Genomic DNA, 18406 nt, shown 5'->3' on the forward strand with positions numbered 1-18406 from the left:
CAAAGATGGCAGCGCCCATAGCCACAAGATGGTGGCGCCCAGTCCTCTCAGCCCCACCAGAGTTCCCCGGCCCCTGGGGGGGAGGCGGGGGCGCCACTGAGAGCGGGCAATGTGAGCGGCCTGGTGGAATGCTTGCTTCGTCACCGTGAGAGAGCTACTGGCACACGGATTCATGCGCAGGGCTACTAGTAATAATAATAATAATAATAATAATAATAATAATAATAAATAAAATGACCTTAACCTGGGATGTTCCCTCTGTAATGGGCCTGTGGTTCCTCCTCACTCGGGGAATCTGGTACTCTCAGAAGAGCAAAGGCGTAGCTTATCTTTAAGGACCAGGAAATCGAGTGATTTCTTGACAGATTTCACTATAACTCTGAGCCGTTCATTTTTCACTTAAGTCATGACTCAGACTGGCCTACCCTAGCGTGCTTTCTGAGAACTTGGTTGTGACCTTTTCTCTCTTTCTTTGAAGGGCCCTCAGCAGTGGCTGGGCATGACTAGTCAGTTTCCTGGGCCCGGCACCCCGGCCCCTGGGCAGTGGCCCCCACGGCCTGCTCCGCTGGTCCCTTTCAGAGGCCTCCACATCGTGGTGGGTGGCAGTCTCCTCGCCCAGGCTCCCAGGCCACAAACCGGGCATCATCCTGGACTCCACTGTCACATGCTGCATCCAAACCTGGCAGCTTTTCTTTTTTTCCTTTTTTAATTGAAATTATTGGGGGTGACATTGGTGCATACAATTATACAGGTTTCAGGGGTACAATTCTATAAAATATATCATCTGTATATTGTGTGTTCATCACCCCAAGTCTCCCCAACCCCTGCCCCTCTGCTAATTGCCATGCTGTTGTCTTTGTCTATAACGTGCCAGTTTCTGTCTTCAAAATACACGTAACCCAGAGCACTTCCCTCCACACAAAACTACCACTCACTCCTCCGACCCAGGTTACTGGCCCCTCACTCGGCCCCTCCTCCCACCCTGGCCCTCTGTGTTTGTGTCCTGGCAGTAGCCAGGGTGACCTTGATGTCGATTTGGAAAAGAACTCAGACCATGTTGCTTCTCTGCTGGAAACACTGCTCTGGGTCCCTGTTCCACCCAGAAGGAGGCCCAAGACCTTGCAGTGGCCTTTTGGGGTCTGCGCTGCCTCCCACCGCCCCTCTCTTCTCGGCTGCCTCTGCTTCAGTCACACCGGCTCCTTGCTGTTTCTTGAAATTGCTCAGCACACTTCTCCATAAGGGCCTTTGCCCTACCTGACCCTCCGCCTGTTCTTCCGGATCTCACCACAGCTAACTAACTCCTTTACGTCCAAGGCTGCTGAAGTGTTACCCCAGAACACCTTCCTTAAAAGCCTTCTCTCCTTCCCTGTTCCCCAGCACTTAGGAGTACTCTCACCCTACAACACGTGTAACATGTTTTTCTTAATAGTCATCCTCTAACATGTAATATATGTGCCTCTCCCTGCTAGAACATACGTTCTGAAGCGTTGAGATTTTTTTTTTTTTGACTGATGTGTGCCAAGCATCTAAACCAGTGCCTGGCTCAGAACCAGAACTCGGTCCAACACGTGCTGAGTTAACGAATCCTGTCCTGGTCACAGTCCACACGTTTATCAGCTCTCTAGTGTGGGGCACGCAACAGATGCTACTGGGAACGTCTATAGGTAATGCTAGGGGCTTCCAAGGGTTCCAGTATCAGCAGCTGGGGTGATGGAGTCCAGGACCTAGTTTCCCCAAAGCCCAATGGCTTTCAATCTGCTTATCCTGACCCACAGTTAGGTACAGGGCATGATCCAGGACACACGTATGTGCAGGTGAAACCCAACATTTTAAACCAGTCATTTCTCTGCCTGCAGTCCACAGGCATTTTCTCCTTAAGCAGCTGTTTGCAACCCGGTTCCACTGTTCACCAACTACTCCTGGGTGATCACCTGAGGTTGAGAAGGGTGATCTACACTCTGTTGCCTCACTCACCACCACCTCGTGCGTTATTCCCAGCAAGGCCAGACTCATGCCTGTGGTCTCGAAACCTACTCATCTGTCCGCTGTGAGTTCTGGGAAACCTGAGAGGCTGGGAAGTTCTGGCCCTCCAGTAACAGTGTCCCCATTTAATCACAAAGAGGATGTAGCCAGGTGTCAAGGCTGGGCCCTCCTCACAGATGCCAGCTACGTTCACTCTGTCCTCCAGAATAGCCTTCTGCCTCTGAGTCAGACTCAGCTTGAGGTTGGGACGAACGGCAGCTTTTGCTGAGAGCTCACCATGTGTCACATTTGTACGCATGAACCCAAGCGCTGCAAAAACCCAAGCGGTCCGTTTTCCTCTAGAAATGAGGAAGCCCGTTAGTTCAGCAAAATGTTTGAGAGAACATGATGTGCTAGCAAGCATGGTTCTGAGCGCTGGAGGTACAGCAGTGGATGAGGTGGACAAAAAAATCCCTGCCTTTCTGGAGCTTGTATGCTAGTGGGGGAAGGCAGACAACAGGCAAAAACCCCCAGTGAAAGACACAATGTATCAGAAGGTAAGGGCTATTACATGAGGTAGGGAAGGGGAGGGAGGGTGTAACAGTCGTGTGGGAATGGGGTGAGTGTCCCTGAGAAGACATTTGAATGAAGCCCTGTAGATATCTGGGCAGGGCATTCCAGGCAGAGGGACCAGCATGTGCAAAGGCCCTGAGGTGGGAGCATGTCCAATATCTTCAAGGAACAAAATGAGACTAGAGTGGCTGGAGCAGAGAGAGGGAGGTGGAGAGTAGTAGCAGATAAGGTGTGAAAAGGAATCAGGGTGGACTGGGGTCTGGCAGGCCCCTGTGAGGACTTTGACTTTTGCTGTGAGTGAGGTAGAGGCCATTGGAATTTTGAGCAGAGGAGTGACATGAGCTGACTTACATCCTAAACCCCAGGCTGCTAGAGAGTGGATGAGAGAGATTAAGGATAGAAGCAGGGAAACTGGATAGGAGGTGACTACAACATTCCAGGGAGGAAAGAATGGTGCCTTGCACTGGGCACTTTAAAATAATATTTCATTAAAAAATTTTTTTTCTAAATGTTTTTGTTGATTTTAGAGAGAGAGGAGAGGGAGAGAGAGAAACATCACTGATGGAAGAGAATTATTGATTGGCTGCCTCCTGCACGACCCCTACTGGGGACTGAGCCTGCAACCCGGGTATGTGCCCTGACCGGGAATTCAATCTCGATCTCTTGGTTTATAGGTTGACGCTCAACCATTGAGCCACACCAGCCGGGCAAGTATCATTTTTATCCCACAATTTGTTTATTCACTCACCTCTTGACAGATATTTGCATTTACGATACAGCTGCTGTGAGCATTTATATGCAAGTCTTTATATGGACAATTTTTCCCCTTGCTTAAATGCCTACGAGTTGTTTATGAGGTTCATCTATGTTGTAGCATGTGTCAGTACTTTCTTCCTTTTTATTGATAGTTCCCATTGGTATGGATATACCACATTTAGTTTACCCATTTGTGAGTTGATGGACATTTGAATTATTTCCTTTTTAATGTGTGGCTATTATGAATAATGCTGTCAGGAGCATTCATGCACAAGTCTCTGTGTGGATGTCCTTAATGCCCAAAGAACCGCCTCCCCACGGGGCGCCAATCAAGGTAACCCCTGCGATATGTCCTCTCCTGGTTGGGGCCAGGTCGGGGGGAGGGGGAGTAATCTCAATCCCACCTGCCAAGTGCCAATACAAGAAGTCCCTGAGCCCACTGAGGTGTCAGGGTCAATCTAGCGTCGGGGCACATACAAGAAGCCATCAATGAGTGCATAAATAAGTGGGCCAACAAAGCAATGTTTCTCTCTCCCCTTCCTCTCTCTCTCTCTAAAAGTTAATAAATTAAAAAAACACACCCACTCACCTTAAAGCATATTTATGAGGCTGGGAAAATACCTGGTGAATAGCAGGCACTCTATTTAAATTTACTTATATTTTACAGACTGAATCCACTTCTTAACCTGCTCCTCCAAGTAGGGCCTCCTCTTAATTCTAACCTGCATCCTGCATAGGAACGATAAATGCTTTAAAGAACGGATGAAAGGCCTGGCCAGTGTGGCTCAGTGGTTGAGCTTCGACCTATCCACCAGGAGGTCACGGTTTTATAAAAAAACACATATTTTTATTGATTTTTTACAGAGAGGAAGGGAGAGAGAGTTAGAAACATCAATCAGCTGCCTCCTGTACCCCCCACCCCCCACTGGGGATGTGCCCTACATGTCCTTGACCAGAATCGAACCTGGGACCCCTCAGTCCGCAGGCCGATGTGCTATCCACTGAGCCAAACCAGTTAGGGCAGGAGGTCACGGTTTGATTACTGGTCAGGGCGCATGCCCGGTTCGGGGATCGATCCCCAGTAGGGGGCGCGCAGGAGGCAGCTGATCAATGATTCTCTCTCATCATTGATGTTTCTATCTCTCTCCCTCTCCCTTCCTCTGTGAAACAAACAAAAAAAAACATATAAAAAAAAGAAAAAAAGTATGAAAGAATGATTCGCCAGCCGCCAATCACGCTCGCCCAGGTTAAAACCCCACAGCTGCACCCCACAGCTTAGGAGCAGGGCCAGGGCCAGACTCTGAACCCGCCGGCGCCAAACGTGCCACAGCCCGCGGCCCGGTATCAGAGCCGGCCTTCCAGGAGCCCGCCCCAGTCCGAAAACATTGACCTCGGGCGTTGACCAATCAGCTGTTGAGAAACGCTGTTAGTCCCGCCCAAATATTGAAACTGTCGCTTCTGAACGCGGAGTAACGTTCCCAGGCGCGTCTGGGCCCTGCCACTCATCTGACCAATCAGGGCGGCCTTGTGGGTCCCGCCCCCGTGGCGTCACGCAGGGTGCACGGGGCGGAACTTCTTCCGGCACAGGCGGCGTCCAGCGGCGCGGACCCGTGGCTTCCGGGCTGTGAGTGCAGAGCAGCTAGGCCGGGGATGGGGTGGGGGTGGCGGTGGGGGGGGCGGGGGGAGGGCTCGGCTGGAGGCCCCGCGTGGCCCCCGCGGCTCGGGGCCGCGGTGGGAAAGATGAATTTGACTGTGAGTGCTAAGGTAGGCTGAGTCTCCCTTCCCCGGGGTCCCGGCCCGGCGTCCCCCCGCACTGCCTCCGGTGCTTTGGCTACCCGTCTCTCTTTTGAACGTTGTCTTCCTGTTGCATTTGCGCAGCTTTTAGCTTTTCTTTTTCCCCAATTTTTAAAAATGTTCCTTATTTTTTTAAAAATTGCTTATTGTTAGCTTTTCAAATCGGGGCTGAAGCCGGAGGAGGGCAGTGCAGGCTGTTCTCTTTTATTATTATTATTATTTTTAGAGAGAGTGGAAGGGAGGGGGAGAGACAGAAACATCAATGTAAGAGAGACACATCCATTGATCGCCTCTCCCACGCACCCCAACCAGGCCTGGGGATCAAGCCTGCAACCGAGGTACGTGCCCTTGACCGAAATCAAACCGGGACCCTTCAGTCCGCAGGCCGATACTCTATCCATTGAGCCAAACCGGCTGGGCCAGGCTGTTCTCTTTAACCCCAAGGGAGATCTGACCGGATAAGGGCTGGCGCAGGGACTTCCGGTCCCGCGGCTCTGGCTGTTTGCTGAGCATGAGAGTCCCCCACGGAGTCCTCGGTACTCGCATCTCCTCTGTACCCCCTTCCCTGCGGGGCATATGTGAGGGGTAGGGTGTCCAGTGTAAGTCTGGCTTCTCTGGGCTTTAGGGCGCTGAGGAGGCCCCATCCCCACCCCCGGTGTGGGCGGTCCACTGGCGAAGAGTGTGGGTGGGGCAGGGTTTCTGAAGGTGCCTGTCAGACTGGACCCAGGGTTGAAAAGGGATAGTGTGTATTGAGAGAGACTTTCTGTTCGGGGGAGTCTGGCCTTGGGGACCTGAGGGAAGTGGGGAGCCCCTTCCCCTAGCCTGCAGAAACTCCTTCCAGAGGCATCTGTGTATCCCTGAGCCTGGATCCCTGGGGAAGGTGGGGGGTGGGGTGGGGGAGCAAAGGCTGGGAATAGGAGGCAGCTTTGCAGGCCCCTCTCCACACTACTGGGGAAAGGCTGGTGTGACCGTGGATCCTGGAGCTAGATTTAGGTTCAAATACTGATTGTGCCACTTACTGGCTGTGTGATTTGGGGCAAGTTGCTTAACTTCTCTAAACTTTTAGTTTCTTCATTTGTAAAAAGAAAAGGAAACAGGAAGAATGGGCAGGAGAGAGGAAAGAGTCCCTGCAGGAGCCTGGTATGTGTTGGATTCACAAGTTACAATGCCTTACATTTGTAGAATTGCCCTAATTGCTTTCTATAAGTCAAACTGGTCTACTGTCTTAGTTCAAGTCGTTAAAGGGGCATTGTTCTCTTTGGGCATGTAAAGAAACACACTGACCAGAGGAATAACAGCAGACATTTATTGCATGCTTGCTGTGTGCCAGGACCTGTATCAAGATGTAACATGCAGCCCTGACCGGTTTGGCTCAGTGGATAGAGCGTCGGCCTGTGGACTGAAAGGTCCCCGGTTCGACTCTGGTCAAGGATATGTACCTTGGTTGCTGGCACATCCCCAGTAGGAGGTGTGCAGGAGGCAGCTGATCGATGTTTCTCCCTCATCGATGTTTCTAACTCTCTATCCCTCCTCCCTTCCTCTCTGTAAAAAATCAATAAAATATATTTAAAAAAAAACACATGTAACATGTATTACCTCATTTAATCCTTACAACAACCTTATGAGGTAGATACTGTTATCATCTCGTTTGGCAGATTAAGAAATAGAGGCAAAGGAAGGTCAACTTATTTGTCTGAGGCTGCACAGTTGGGGAGTATCAAGAGTGGAGGGATTGGAACCCAGGCCTCAGACTCCACTGGGCAGCCTCCTCAGCCCTGTGTCATGCTGTCTTGGCTGCAGGTAGCAGAGCTGGGTCTGGAACTCAGCCCTGAGGGCTCTACAGCTGGGAGTCAGCGACATCCGACATCGGCTGTGGGAAGCCAGACGATATGCCCGGGATGGTGGAGACCAAGGACCTGGCGCAGCTGCGGCAGCTCAACCTGGAGCTTCTGAGGCAGCTGTGGGTTAGGCAGGATGCCATGCGGCGGTCCGTGGCCAAGGCAGCCTCAGAGGTGGGTGTTCACCTTGGGAGCTCCCAGAGGATGAGGGGGCGCGGGCTACTAACTAACCTCAGGCCAGGACCCAGGCCTCCAGGGTTGTCCTGTGCAGCGTGCCCATTGTATTGCTGATGAGAAAACTGAGGCCCAGCAAGGGGAGGGACTGGACTGGGCAGCAGAGGCTGGAGCAGGAACTCAGGCCTTTATGCCTAAGACATGCCAGCTAGGGAGGTGGCTGGGTGACCTGGCCTCTCTGTTCTAGTCAAGCCTGGACTCCCGCAGCAGCTATGACTCAGAGATGTCATTGTCCCAAAAGACGCCTTCAGTGGCCCAGAGAACCTCCTCCCCACGGGATGCCAACGAAGGTGACTCCTACGACCTGTCCTCTCTCGGCGGGGCCAGCTCGGGGGCGACCTCTCGCCCACCTGTCAGGGAGCCCCTGAGCCCACTGAGGCCCTGCATGGCACCGTTGCTGGCCACCTCAGACTCTAATGACTCAGAGCGATCAGCAGAGCTGGAGGCACAGGCCCCGAGGATCCTGGATGAACAAAGAAAGCTGCCCAAGGTAACATGGGAGAGTGGGGCATCCGTCCATGGGCGCTCCCTGGAGCCTCAGTTTCCCTGTCTGACAAATGCACTCATGGGCAGCCTTCTTTGTAAGGTGAGAGGCTGTCCAGCTCAGCTCCGTGCTGGGGAAGTGGTGGTGGTTAGTTTCTCAGATGGCACTTTGGGAAGAAGGCGAGGAACCCCATGATACAGATGGCAAGACCAAGGCTGAGGCCACACTTATTCAAAGTCACACATAGAAAGGGGCGGGGACCAAACACTTTATCTTTCAATTCCTGAGCCCTCAGCTGAGCCTTGGGGCCCACATCAGCGTGTAAGTTAAGACACAACCCCTTTGCTTCCCCTAAGCTGGGGCCTCCTTCAGGCTGGGTCTGCTGATCTAACCCTGTGTCTTTGCCTTGTCAGCTAAGAGTGACCTTCACCGAGGAGTCTCCAGTCCCCGAGAGGAGCTGGCGCCTCAGACCCTACCTGGGCTATGACTGGATTGCAGGTGTGGCCCGCCCCATGCACACGCCTTGCCTGTGAGTGGGGGGTGGAGGCCCCAGCTTGCCTACACCCCTGCCTGCGCCCCCACCCAGTGCTGCCTAGTGTGTCTGAATGCCCCACCCTCCGTGGTGAGCGCCTTCTATCAGCCCCCGGCACAGGGACAGGCACAGAGGCGGTGCTCGAGTGCTTGCCTGGACTCCCCTGTTTTTATGTCTGGCCCACCCCTCCTCTGAGTTCTAGACTTCTGTATCTGGCTGTCTTCTCTGTGTCTTAGATTGCTTTCATGTCCAAAATCAAGGTGATGATTTTCTTCCCACTTGCAGTCTTTCCTGTCTTTGCAAATGGCAACTCTAAGTACCTAATAATTGGTCAGGTCATAACCTTGGGATCAACCTTGATTCCCATCTCTCCTTTTCACATATTCCTCTCCCAGTCCATTGACACATCCTAGTAGTCCTGCCTTCAGCATATTTGTAGCATCTGATCACTTCTCTCCGCCAGGATGCCTATAGTCACTTCTAACTGGTGCCCCTGTCTCCCACCTCATAGCAGCCAGAGGGTAAAAATACATGCCGATCTGATTATGCCACTCCTTGTCTCCAAGCCCTCTGCTGGCTTCCCAGCCTCATCTCCACTCTCATCCCTTACTCCCCTCTAGCCACTTTCACCTCCTGGCTGTTCGTCAAATACACTTCTGCCCCAGGGCCTTTGCACTTGCTCTTCTGCCTGAGATGGCCACGTGGCTCCCTCCCCCCTCTCAGGTGTCACCTCCTCAGAGAGGCCTCCCCTGGCACCCCTGCCCTATCAAGCTGGGTTCCCTGGTTCTGCTCTCTACTTCCTAGCACACGTCCCCACTCTGTTGTACCGCATGCTGCTTAGGCGACCAGTTTGTCTGTTGCCACCATATTAGTAAGGGAGGGCAGGAGCTTTGTCTAGTTCACTGCTCTTTCCCCAGCACATTCAGCAGTGTCTGGCCCATTGCAGGGCTTCTGTAAATACTGTTTGCTTAGACGATTGGATATGCATCAGGGTGGATGGACACAGACAAAACCAACAGGCACAGCGAGTGGAGGGTCCCTTCAGGTCTGTGAGGCCTGGTGAGGACAAAGCAGGTGGCCTGGGTGCCAGCACTGAGTGTCCTCTGAGCCTGGCCAGTGGCCGCCCAGCAGCTCCCCGTGCTTTGCCCACTTCAGGGTCTCTGGACAACCGCTCGCCCGTCAGCAGCAAGCCCGAGGCCTTCTTCTCGGAGCTGCAGGAGTTCCGGGAAACCAACAAGGAGGAGTGTGTTCACAGTGAGCCCGAGTGAGTAGGGGCAGGCCAGCGGTGGGCAGGCCGCGCAGGGACCCTCCCTGTCGCTGGCCTGTTCACCCTCTCGCTCTCATAGACCCCGGTTCCCCGGCCGGCGGGAGAGCGGCAGTGGCCGGGAAGACCACGAATGTGAGTGTAAGCCCCGCGGGCCACCCTGGAGCCCAGCCGAGGTTGTGGGGGGCTGGGGAGCGGCTGGGTGTTGGGGATCAGGGAGGGGAGGCCTGGTGTCTGGACAGGGCGGAGGAGGCGCTGGGTGGGAGGTGAGGGAGCTGAGGCCCGGCCTCATGGGGATTAGGGTCAGCCCTGTGTCACTCCGCCTCCCCGCTCCCCCGCAGCCTTCATTTGCTTCTCAGCTGCCTCATTTCCTGTGTGCTCCCACTCCCACACCCTCCTCTCTCCGTATGTGTTGCCTGTGGGGGGAGGGTCCCGGCTCAGTCACAGCACATAAGTCTGCTGTGAATTTGCATGTGTAGCGCACACTGAACATATGTGTGTAAGGGATGTTCATGTGAACATGACTCTGTGCACCCTGTGTGCGTGTGATTACAAATACAGGCACGTGCATGTGTCCACAAATGTGACTAACGCCATGCTTTGTGTTTGCACACGTGACATGTCCACATGCGAAGGTGCTGGCCAGTGTGCGGTTGTGTGCACGTGTGTCATGCTTGAGGAAGTGGTGCTCCATGTTTTGTGTGTGAGCATAGGTCTGTGTGCCTGCTCTGTGTGTGCACGTGTGCACGCCTGTGAGTGTGAGAGGGCAGTTGGAAGGGTTAGCGGGCCTGTGTGGTTGGGGGCAGCAAGGGGCCCCGGGATTAGGCTTCCGGGCTGAGGCACTGCCGCATCTGGGGCCTCTCAGGTGTGTTCTGTTACCGTGTCAACCGGCGTCTGTTCCTGGTGCCTTCGGACCCTGGCACCCCCTGCCGCCTGTGCAGGACACCCCGGGACCAGCGGGGCCCGGAGACACTGACAGACCCAGCGCAGGTCCGGTGAGTGGCCAGGGCACTGGGGCAGCGGCAGCTGAGGAGGGAGTCAGCCTGGAGCCCACGGGTTTGAGGGAAGAACAGATGGGCCTGGGGCTGTGACCCCACAGCAGCCAGGAAACCTCTGTGGCCATGCCCCCACTGTTACCCCCCGCCGCAGGGTGAGCATCCCACAGGCCATCCTGGACCCACCCCACCGCTACCGCATCCACCGGCGGAAGAGCTTCGACGCCTCCGATACGCTGGCCCTGCCCCGGGTGAGCAGCCACGGGGAGTCTGGATGGGGACGGGTGTGGGGCTGGCCCAGGTTCCCAGAGGGAGCCTGAGGCCCAGAGAGGGCCAGGGACTGTGCCAAGGCCACCCAGCGAGGCTGAGCACCCAAATCTCTGGAGCCCAGGCCAGGCCACTTCCATCACCTGTGCTCTGCTTATTCCGGGGCGTGGGGCACCCCCCCCACACCCTGGCACCCAGGAGTGTCTGCCACACGCTGGTGTAAATGGGCCCCGTGTACTGAGCTCTCTTGTGGGTGCGCAGTCCTGAGGAGGATCACCTCACGGAGCCCCACAGCAGCCGAGAGCACAGGCTCTGCCTCCGCCCACTCTGTAGAGTGCACGGAGGCAGAGGGGCGGTGGCTGTCCGAGGTCAGCAGGTGGGAGAGCTGGGATTGGAACCCAAGCCCTTGTGCTTCCATAGTGCCTCCTATAATGTCCTTCGTGTCTCCTGTGTCGGGGACCCCCGTCACTCCTGGGGGAGCTGGGCCTGGGGGGAGGAGACGGGATGCCAAGGAAAGTCGGTTTGCACATCTGTAAAATGGGCACGACATACTGTCCTCAGGCTTGTGTGGTGAGGTGGGCAGTTGAGGGAATCGGTACCAGTCCGGGCGTGGGGCAGAGCCCAGCACACAGGAAGTGCTCCGTCAGTGTCCGCAGCCTTCCCTCCGCCCACCGGGTCTGGGCCGGGGCCTGGGTCAACAGGGTCAGGAAAAGGGAGGCCCAGTGGATAGATACAGCCCTGCCCTGGGGGAGCCTCTGTCTCCAGGGGATGCCGTGACTATTTGGGGGAGCCCTGCCCCAGGCCAGGCGCCTTGACCCCTTTTCTCCACAGCACTGTCTGCTGGGTTGGGACATTCTCCCTCCAAAACCCGAGAAAAGCTCCGGCCCCCAGAGCCTGGACCTCTGGTCCTGTGTCACCTCCGAGGCCCAGCACCAGCCGCTGTCGACCGGCCCTTCCCACCTGGTATGGTTCGGGGCCCCCTGGGAGGGGCAGGGGCCTGGAGTGGGCCTGGGGACTGCAGAGTCCTGGGGGCAGGATTGGGGTGTCTCCCTGTAGGGGCCCATCCCCATCTCCTGGCCCTGACCCAAGGCACCCTTCCAGGATCCAGCACTCCCCACTGGCTACCCCATCCCTCCCAAGGAGGTGACCCCGACTCTAAGATCCTGAAGGGGATGAGGCTGGAAGTGGGGTGACCTGCCGCCAAAGTGGCCCCCTCTGACACCACCTTATTCACCATCCAGGCCCCGTCAGTGCGGGTCCCGTCCCCCACCCTGACCTGGTCAGAACCCCAGGCGCCCCAGCCCCGCCCGCGCACCCTGGCGGACAACCCGAGGACGGGCCACTTGGAGGACAGTGCTCCTGCCATCGCCTCTAGCCCCTTCCCGCTGGCAGGAGTGCCCGTGAGAGGGGAGCCCTGCCCGGCCTCAGCTAGAGGTGGACTCAGGCCCCACCCTCCTAGGTGGGGCCGGTGGGTGGGCCCAGGCCTGTCTCCTTCCTGGGCTCAGAAGGGGTGACGGGTGGGAGGTCAGGGCATTCTGTCTGCTGTTTGGAAATAAAGCTCAGTGCTGTCTGCACCTCCAGGTTCCCCCGTGTGTCGGGTCTGTCCTGCTGATCCCTCAGTGCCCGGGAGGTGCCCTGGCCTCCGCCTGCCCCCTCACCTGGGAGACACTTCCGACAGTCTGTGCTGAGTGGGAGGGTCCAGTGCCCTGTGCAGCTCCCAACTCTGGGGAGAGGCCTTCTAGGTGGTGAGGGCTCCCAAGATAGGCTGAGGTCAAGGTCGGTTTAAAAACCATCTCAGCCAGGGGCTCGGGTCTCAGGCTGTCCCTGAAGAGGAAGCTGAAGTTGTGAGAGGGGCGTGAGCGAGCTCACCCCTTCTTGGCTCCTGACACTGGGTCCATTCATAGAGGGGCTCCCTGAGGTCCCTGCGCCAGGTGGCTCCCCCCCTCGAGTCCAGCCCTGGAAGCCGTGGGTGACCCCGAGAGATCGGATGGGGAACCTGAGGGCCAGGCAGTGAGGTTGGCAGAGAGCGCAGACCTCCCTCCCAGATTAGCACGCAGCACCTGTCTCCTTCCCGCGGCTGAACAAGACGAAGTTCCTGTTTTTCTAAGAAAAATGGGGAACCGAAGCCCAGACAAAGCATGTGCTTTTTTTCTGAGGTTTCTCAGCATAGAGTGTGGATCTAGGGCTGCGGTCTCCGTGGTAACCCTCTCTTCCCATCGTGCACCGTGTGTGTGAGGATAAGCAAGGTTATGTTACAGTAACAAATGAACCCCAGATCCCAGGGGTTCAAAGAGGCTTATTTCTCACTGACTTGCTCACACTGCCTTTCCGTCATGAGGCATTTGGGGCCTGTGCGTTTCACATTGCCTCTTGGGGAGCCAGGCCAATGAAGGCTCCACCCTGGGGGACATGCCTGTTGCTTCAGCCCAGTAACCCCACAACACACAGGCCGCTTCGGCTTATGGTTTATTGTCCAGAGCTGGTCACTTGGGCCCCAACTAACAACATGGGTTTGGGATGCGGAGGGGACTCGTGGGACAGCGTTAGTGTCCTTCATGTCCTGTTACCTGACTCCCACCAGCTCGGTCCATGCAGAGCCCCAGGCCCGGGGCAGCAGCGGCCACTAGCAAAGTCATAGGCATTGCAGATTCTCTTCCTTCACTCTCGGTTCCAACCTCAGGTGCCTCCAGGAGCCAGCCAGGCAGGTGAGGTGATGGAGTCTGGGGCTTAGGCCACCTGGAGAGCCACAGGTTCCTTCCGGAGGCTGTCAAGTTCAAATGCCTACGTGATCCAAACTGTGCGTGTCTGTGGCAGGTCCCACAGCAGGTCCTGGTTTGCTGCTTGATTCTGGGACCTGAAGAAACAGTCTCTTCCACATGCAATTTTGTATTTTATTTATTTATTTGTTTTTTTAGAGAGAGGGGAAGGGAGAGGGATAGAGAAGATAGAAACGTGTCCTAATCAGGAATCGAACCAGCGACCTCCTGGTTCCTGGTTCGACACTTAACCACTGAGTCACACCAGCTGATCCCACATGTAATTTTTTAAAGTTTTCAATTGTGCAAAACATACATAACAAACTATATCATTTTTATACATACAGGTCGGTGGCACATTGTTGTACAATCACCACTGCCCACCATCCCCAGAATTATTTTCTTCTTGCAAAACTGCCCATTCTCCTCCCAGCCCCTGCAGCCACCATCCTACTTTCTGTCTATGAATCTGACTCCTAGGGACCTCCGATAGGGGAATCTTACAGTGTGTGTCTTTGCTGTGACTGCCTTACGTCCTGTAGCATGATGCCCTCAAGGTTCATTTGTGGTGTAACGTGTCAGAATTTCCTTCCTTTTTAAGGCTGAGTAGTACTTCACGTATGGATGGACCGCATTTTGTTTATCCATTCATCCATGATGGGCACGTGGGTAGCTTCCACCTCTGGGTTGTGAATAATGCTGCTCTGAACATGGGTGGACACACCTCTGTTTGAGCCGCTGCTTTCCGTTCTTGGTTACACAGCCGGAAGTGGAATTGCTGGGTCATATGGCTCATCTGTTGAGGAACCACTGTTCAGTAAGTCCGCACTTAATGGCTGAGATAGGTTCTGCGACTTTAAATGAAGCAAGCATAATGAAACCCATTGTGCCACAGGCTAATTGATGTGAATGAGTTCCTACGGCATCAGCGTTAGGAATGAAAAGACGTTACTGGGGGACCTGCTGTCCTGTGTCCGTTTTACATCCCAACCAGCAATGCCGAGGGGTTGCAATGTCTGCTCGTGATCAGCAGCACTCACCTTCCGCTCCTCGGCTGACAGCCATCCTGGTGGGTGTGCGAGGAGTCTCATTGCAGTTCCGGTTTGCATTTCCCTGGTGATTGTGATGCTGAGCATCTTTTCATGTGCTTATCGGCCATTCCGTGTCTTTGGAGAGATGTCAAGTCCTGTGCCCCCTTTCAAATATCTTAATTGATTTCAAAGAGAGAGGGAGAGGGAGAGAGAGAGAGAGAAACATTATTGATGAGAGACTCACTGATTGGCTGCCTCCTGCACACCCCACAGTGGGGATCAAGCCCAAAACCCGGGTATGTGTCCTGACTGGGAATCGAACCATGACCTCCTGGTTCATAGGTTGACGCTCAACCACTGAGCCATGCCTGCCAGGTGTCCCTGTATGAACAGGGCTTCATGGTTGTTCCTGTCCTACATGTAATTTTCAGTCAAGGAGCCTGTGAGCCAGTGATTTTGTTAGGAATTCTTTGGCCAGATAATTCTTTAGAGTCTGAAAGCCTCTGTCAAACAAAGACGGCAAACTTTACGGCTGAGATTAGTCTATGAGCTCCGCTGACAAGAACAAGATACAAATGTTTTTTCCCAGGAAAGTTCAGAGTCCATGAGTCGTCAGGGCAGTGGCTTCTCCGGAGGGAGTTCTGAGAGCGCAGGCAGTTTCTGTCCGTCTTGCGTTTAGTCAGCTCCATGCAGGAGGCCACAGCCAGGGTCTCCAGACTGTTTCACCAAACCCGTGACGCCGTTTGAAGAGACAGCTGACTTTGTGTGGCAGGAGAAATGCTGCGAACTCTGACACCCTGGCTGGGAGAGAGCGCTGACTGCAGATGTCCAAATGTGCAAGGACTGGCCTCTCAGATTAGTGGATGCACAAGGTCTTCAGCCTAAGAACTCTGGTCTTTTGGTTACTGGTTCTGGGCTCATGCACTGCTGGCCCTCCTCGGGGCCATCTGGAACTATGGCTGGGGTGGGAAGACAGCCGGCCCCCTGCTCTGCTGCTCTGCCTGCGAACGCTGCAGGGAGGTGCTGGAGAGAGAGGGCCTCGGCTCTCGGTGCCCACGCCACCCCTCCCAGCCGCCCCGTAGGTCTGCTCCAGGTCAGGGACTAGGCTTTTTCAAACCTGAGGCCCCAAGAATGAAGGTCACGGGCGGAGTGGCCCCAGCACAGAGCGTGTCTCCCAGTATTGCCTTATTCAACCCACGCCTGCCCCTCTCGACTGTCCGTGAATGTCACCCCCGCTCTCAGGTACCTGCCAGCCATCCCTGATCATTCCGGGCCTTCCCTCCTTCTCACCTGGGATTTAGGGTCTCTTCCTGAGCCCTACCTACACCCCCTGCAGCGCCTACTTGCCTTCCGCATCTCAGCATCTCAGCCAGAGTGTGTCTTCTTTCCACAGGCTTCCCCAGGAGCCCGGATCCATCCCCCCACATCGCACACTCCACCCCCCACCCCACACTTCTCATCTCCCCCTCACAGGTGAGTCAGTTCTCATGGCGAACTCATGGCTTAGTGTCTCTCCTGCTAGAATTTAAGCTCCGTGACAGCAGAGATGGTATTTTTTTCGGATTCTTTGTTCCCTGTTTCCTTTAAAGGGATGGCTAAACTATTTCAGGATTTGGCTTTCTCCCCGGCCTGGTTTCCCACCTGCGACATAAAGGCGATGGGAAGGATGCTTTAATTTCTCTGAGCCGCAGGAGCCACGTGGTTGGGCACACACCCTCGTACACCTGGCATGCTTCCCCCTCCTCCAAATCAATACTGTTCTTTCTTTTTTGTCCCCTATAAATACGAAGCATAAATCCCAAAGGAAAAAAGCAAGATCACCTACTTCCAAAATTGATGTCTCATGTTCCTCGTTTAGAAATAAGAACACTGGGTCTGATTCTCCGTTGTCTGGTAGCATAGAAATATGACCCACACAGGTCACTCACTCATTCACTCACCATGTATGCAGTGAGCTCCTATCTGTGCCAGGCACTGTTCTACGCCCTGCCCCGTGGAGCCCCGACGCTGGTGCTGGGACATGGACTGAAACCAGCCCACACAGATGTATCAGGTGCACCAAGCACTGGGAAGGACCATGTCCTGCGTGCCTCGCTGGGGAGCCTGCTGGGCCCCCTGGCCTCCAGGTCCATCCATACTGTCCTCTCTTCCTCCCCCGAATTCCTGGTTAGGCCTCGGCTCTGCGTGCACTCCTCACGGGCCTTCCCTGGTCCCGCAGCCTTGGGATCTGACCGGGGAGCCAGGACACCCTGAGTCTGAGGCCCTGCCTCTACTTCCCTGTCGTGTCCTCTGCTGCACTCAGTGGTAAGATCCTTGGGGCTGGAACCGAGCCGGTCTTGCCCGCAGCTCTATCCTGGCACAGCACGCAGCATGTGGTAGGTGTTCGATGAACACTTGTTGGGTGAATGATTCTGGGAAGTTGGAGGCCACACACCTGAAGTGAGCGTGTCCAGGGAGCGAGGCTCGTGGGCTGCAGCTGCTCGGACATCACTGTTTTCGGTGCACCGGGTCCTGAGTCTCAGGCAGATAGGTCCTGGCGGTTTGGCCTCGGGGTGGGAGGTGGGGGGTGACAGGACAGCTGTGCCAGCTCCACCCTGGAAGCGTCTGCACCTGTCATCTCTGCCAGCCCCGCCCAGCATGCCGCGGGGGGTGTGGGGAGCAGCCAGCACTGGCTGGCCTCCCGGGGCCCCTCCCAGCTTCCCACAGAACGGAAACATCTCCTGCCGGCCACCCCGGAGGGCAACTCCCTCGAGTGGGGAGTGGCCACGCCTCACTTCTCCGCCCCAGGGAGGTGGACCAGGACAAACAAGACCAATGCATGTTCGGAATCGCTTCCCCACGTGCCTCTGAATGCAGTGTCCTGACGGTCTGAGGATCTGCGGCATTTGATGCGAAGAAAGTTCCTATTCGGTGCCAGCCTTCGTGCCAGGCTCGCCCCGAGCTCGCTGGCCAAGGTGAGCCACACCAGAAGGTGGTCTGGCACAGGGGCACGGAGCGTGGCCTCAGGGAGATCGGGGTCCAGTTCAGACCCCACACCATTGGACTGCTTCCTGACTGCACCCTCGGGCGCGGTATCTGACCTCTGAGGCTGGGCTCGTCCCTGGGCAAGGGCCGTGGTGCGGGGAGAGGTGAGTTGCGCAGGGCAGAGCCGCACGGGGGCCGCCTGGAAGAGCGATAAGTGATAACAACAGGGGTGTCATCGGCTCTTCCTGTGCCCGTCCCACCCTCCCCGTCATACCTGCCCTTCGGGTCCACTCTTTCTCGCTCACACCGCCCCTGGGGAGGGAAGCGGGAACCGGAAATAGAGTGTCAGCATCAGATAAGTGGATATAAAGACGCGCTGTCTCCCAGCTCCTGGGTGGGCGGTGGGGCTGTTGCTGAGAGCAGTGGCTGCGGTTGGGGCGGTGGTGACCAGCCCCCCCGGGGGGAGAGGTGGAATGGCTGAGGCTGTGCAGGAAGTCAGGAGGGGAAACCCGGGTCTCGCCGTACCGTCTGTGGCTGGTGGGAGTGGAAGGAGGCTGGGTCTCGGTGACTGGGCACATGCTGGTGGCTTAGGTGGACTTTGGGGACATCCCCGTGTCGTGAGGACCTGACCACAGTTCTCTCAGGTCCTCTGTCTGAGGCTAAAGGCGGCAGCACTTCTCTGTCCACACCAGCAGCCCCAGCACAGCCTCTGAGACTGAACAGAGGCCCCCTGCCTCCCTCCGACCCCACAGGGCCCCGGGGACCCAGGCGCTCCAGGCCCAGCTCCCATGGCAGAGAGACTGGTAGGCCAGCCAGGGCTGGGGCCGATCGGATCAGCCGGAAGAGAAGAGAAGGGGCTTTGAGAATTCCCAGCTCTCAGATCCAGTGGGGGTGGGGCTGGGGGATCAGAAACCCCAGCCCAGAGGGAGACCTGTCTGCACCTTCTTCCCACTCCC

At 55.8% G+C, this 18406-nt stretch overlaps 1 protein-coding gene across 10 annotated transcripts; it reads left to right on the forward strand.

Annotated features, from left to right (window-relative positions):
- The first annotated feature begins 4853 nt into the window (after nt 1-4853).
- On the forward strand, nt 4854-12273 carry MIIP (migration and invasion inhibitory protein). Of its 10 annotated transcripts, none has more exons than XM_054721059.1 (12): nt 4873-4915; nt 5470-5621; nt 6171-6225; nt 6886-7097; nt 7345-7647; nt 8055-8139; nt 9329-9437; nt 9520-9578; nt 10303-10432; nt 10587-10683; nt 11531-11662; nt 11941-12273. In XM_054721059.1, the coding sequence occupies exons 4-12, from the start codon at nt 6975-6977 to the stop codon at nt 12211-12213; spliced, it is 1311 nt and encodes a 436-aa protein (XP_054577034.1). In that variant the 5' UTR covers nt 4873-4915; nt 5470-5621; nt 6171-6225; nt 6886-6974; the 3' UTR covers nt 12214-12273. The 10 variants fall into 10 exon arrangements, with proteins under 10 accessions (XP_054577035.1, XP_054577034.1, XP_054577033.1 ...); XM_054721058.1 differs by lacking the exons at nt 4873-4915; nt 5470-5621 and adding exons at nt 4973-5055; nt 5316-5423 and having other exon boundaries at nt 6152-6225; XM_054721056.1 differs by lacking the exons at nt 4873-4915; nt 5470-5621 and adding exons at nt 4973-5055; nt 5316-5423.
- Nucleotides 12274-18406: the final 6133 nt, after the last annotated feature.

The sequence above is a fragment of the Eptesicus fuscus genome, chromosome 9 (genome assembly GCF_027574615.1).
Source record: "Eptesicus fuscus isolate TK198812 chromosome 9, DD_ASM_mEF_20220401, whole genome shotgun sequence".
NCBI classification, from domain to species: Eukaryota; Metazoa; Chordata; class Mammalia; order Chiroptera; family Vespertilionidae; genus Eptesicus; species Eptesicus fuscus.

Bases quoted from the DNA above. Each gene is read 5' to 3' on its own strand.
- MIIP (XM_054721060.1), top strand. From the start codon at position 6,975: ATGCCCGGGATGGTGGAGACCAAGGACCTGGCGCAGCTGCGGCAGCTC. The intron at 10,433-10,586 runs GTGAGTGGCCAG...CCCCCGCCGCAG, and splicing joins ACAGACCCAGCGCAGGTCCG to GGTGAGCATCCCACAGGCCA. The intron at 11,663-11,940 runs GTATGGTTCGGG...TTCACCATCCAG, and splicing joins CGACCGGCCCTTCCCACCTG to GCCCCGTCAGTGCGGGTCCC.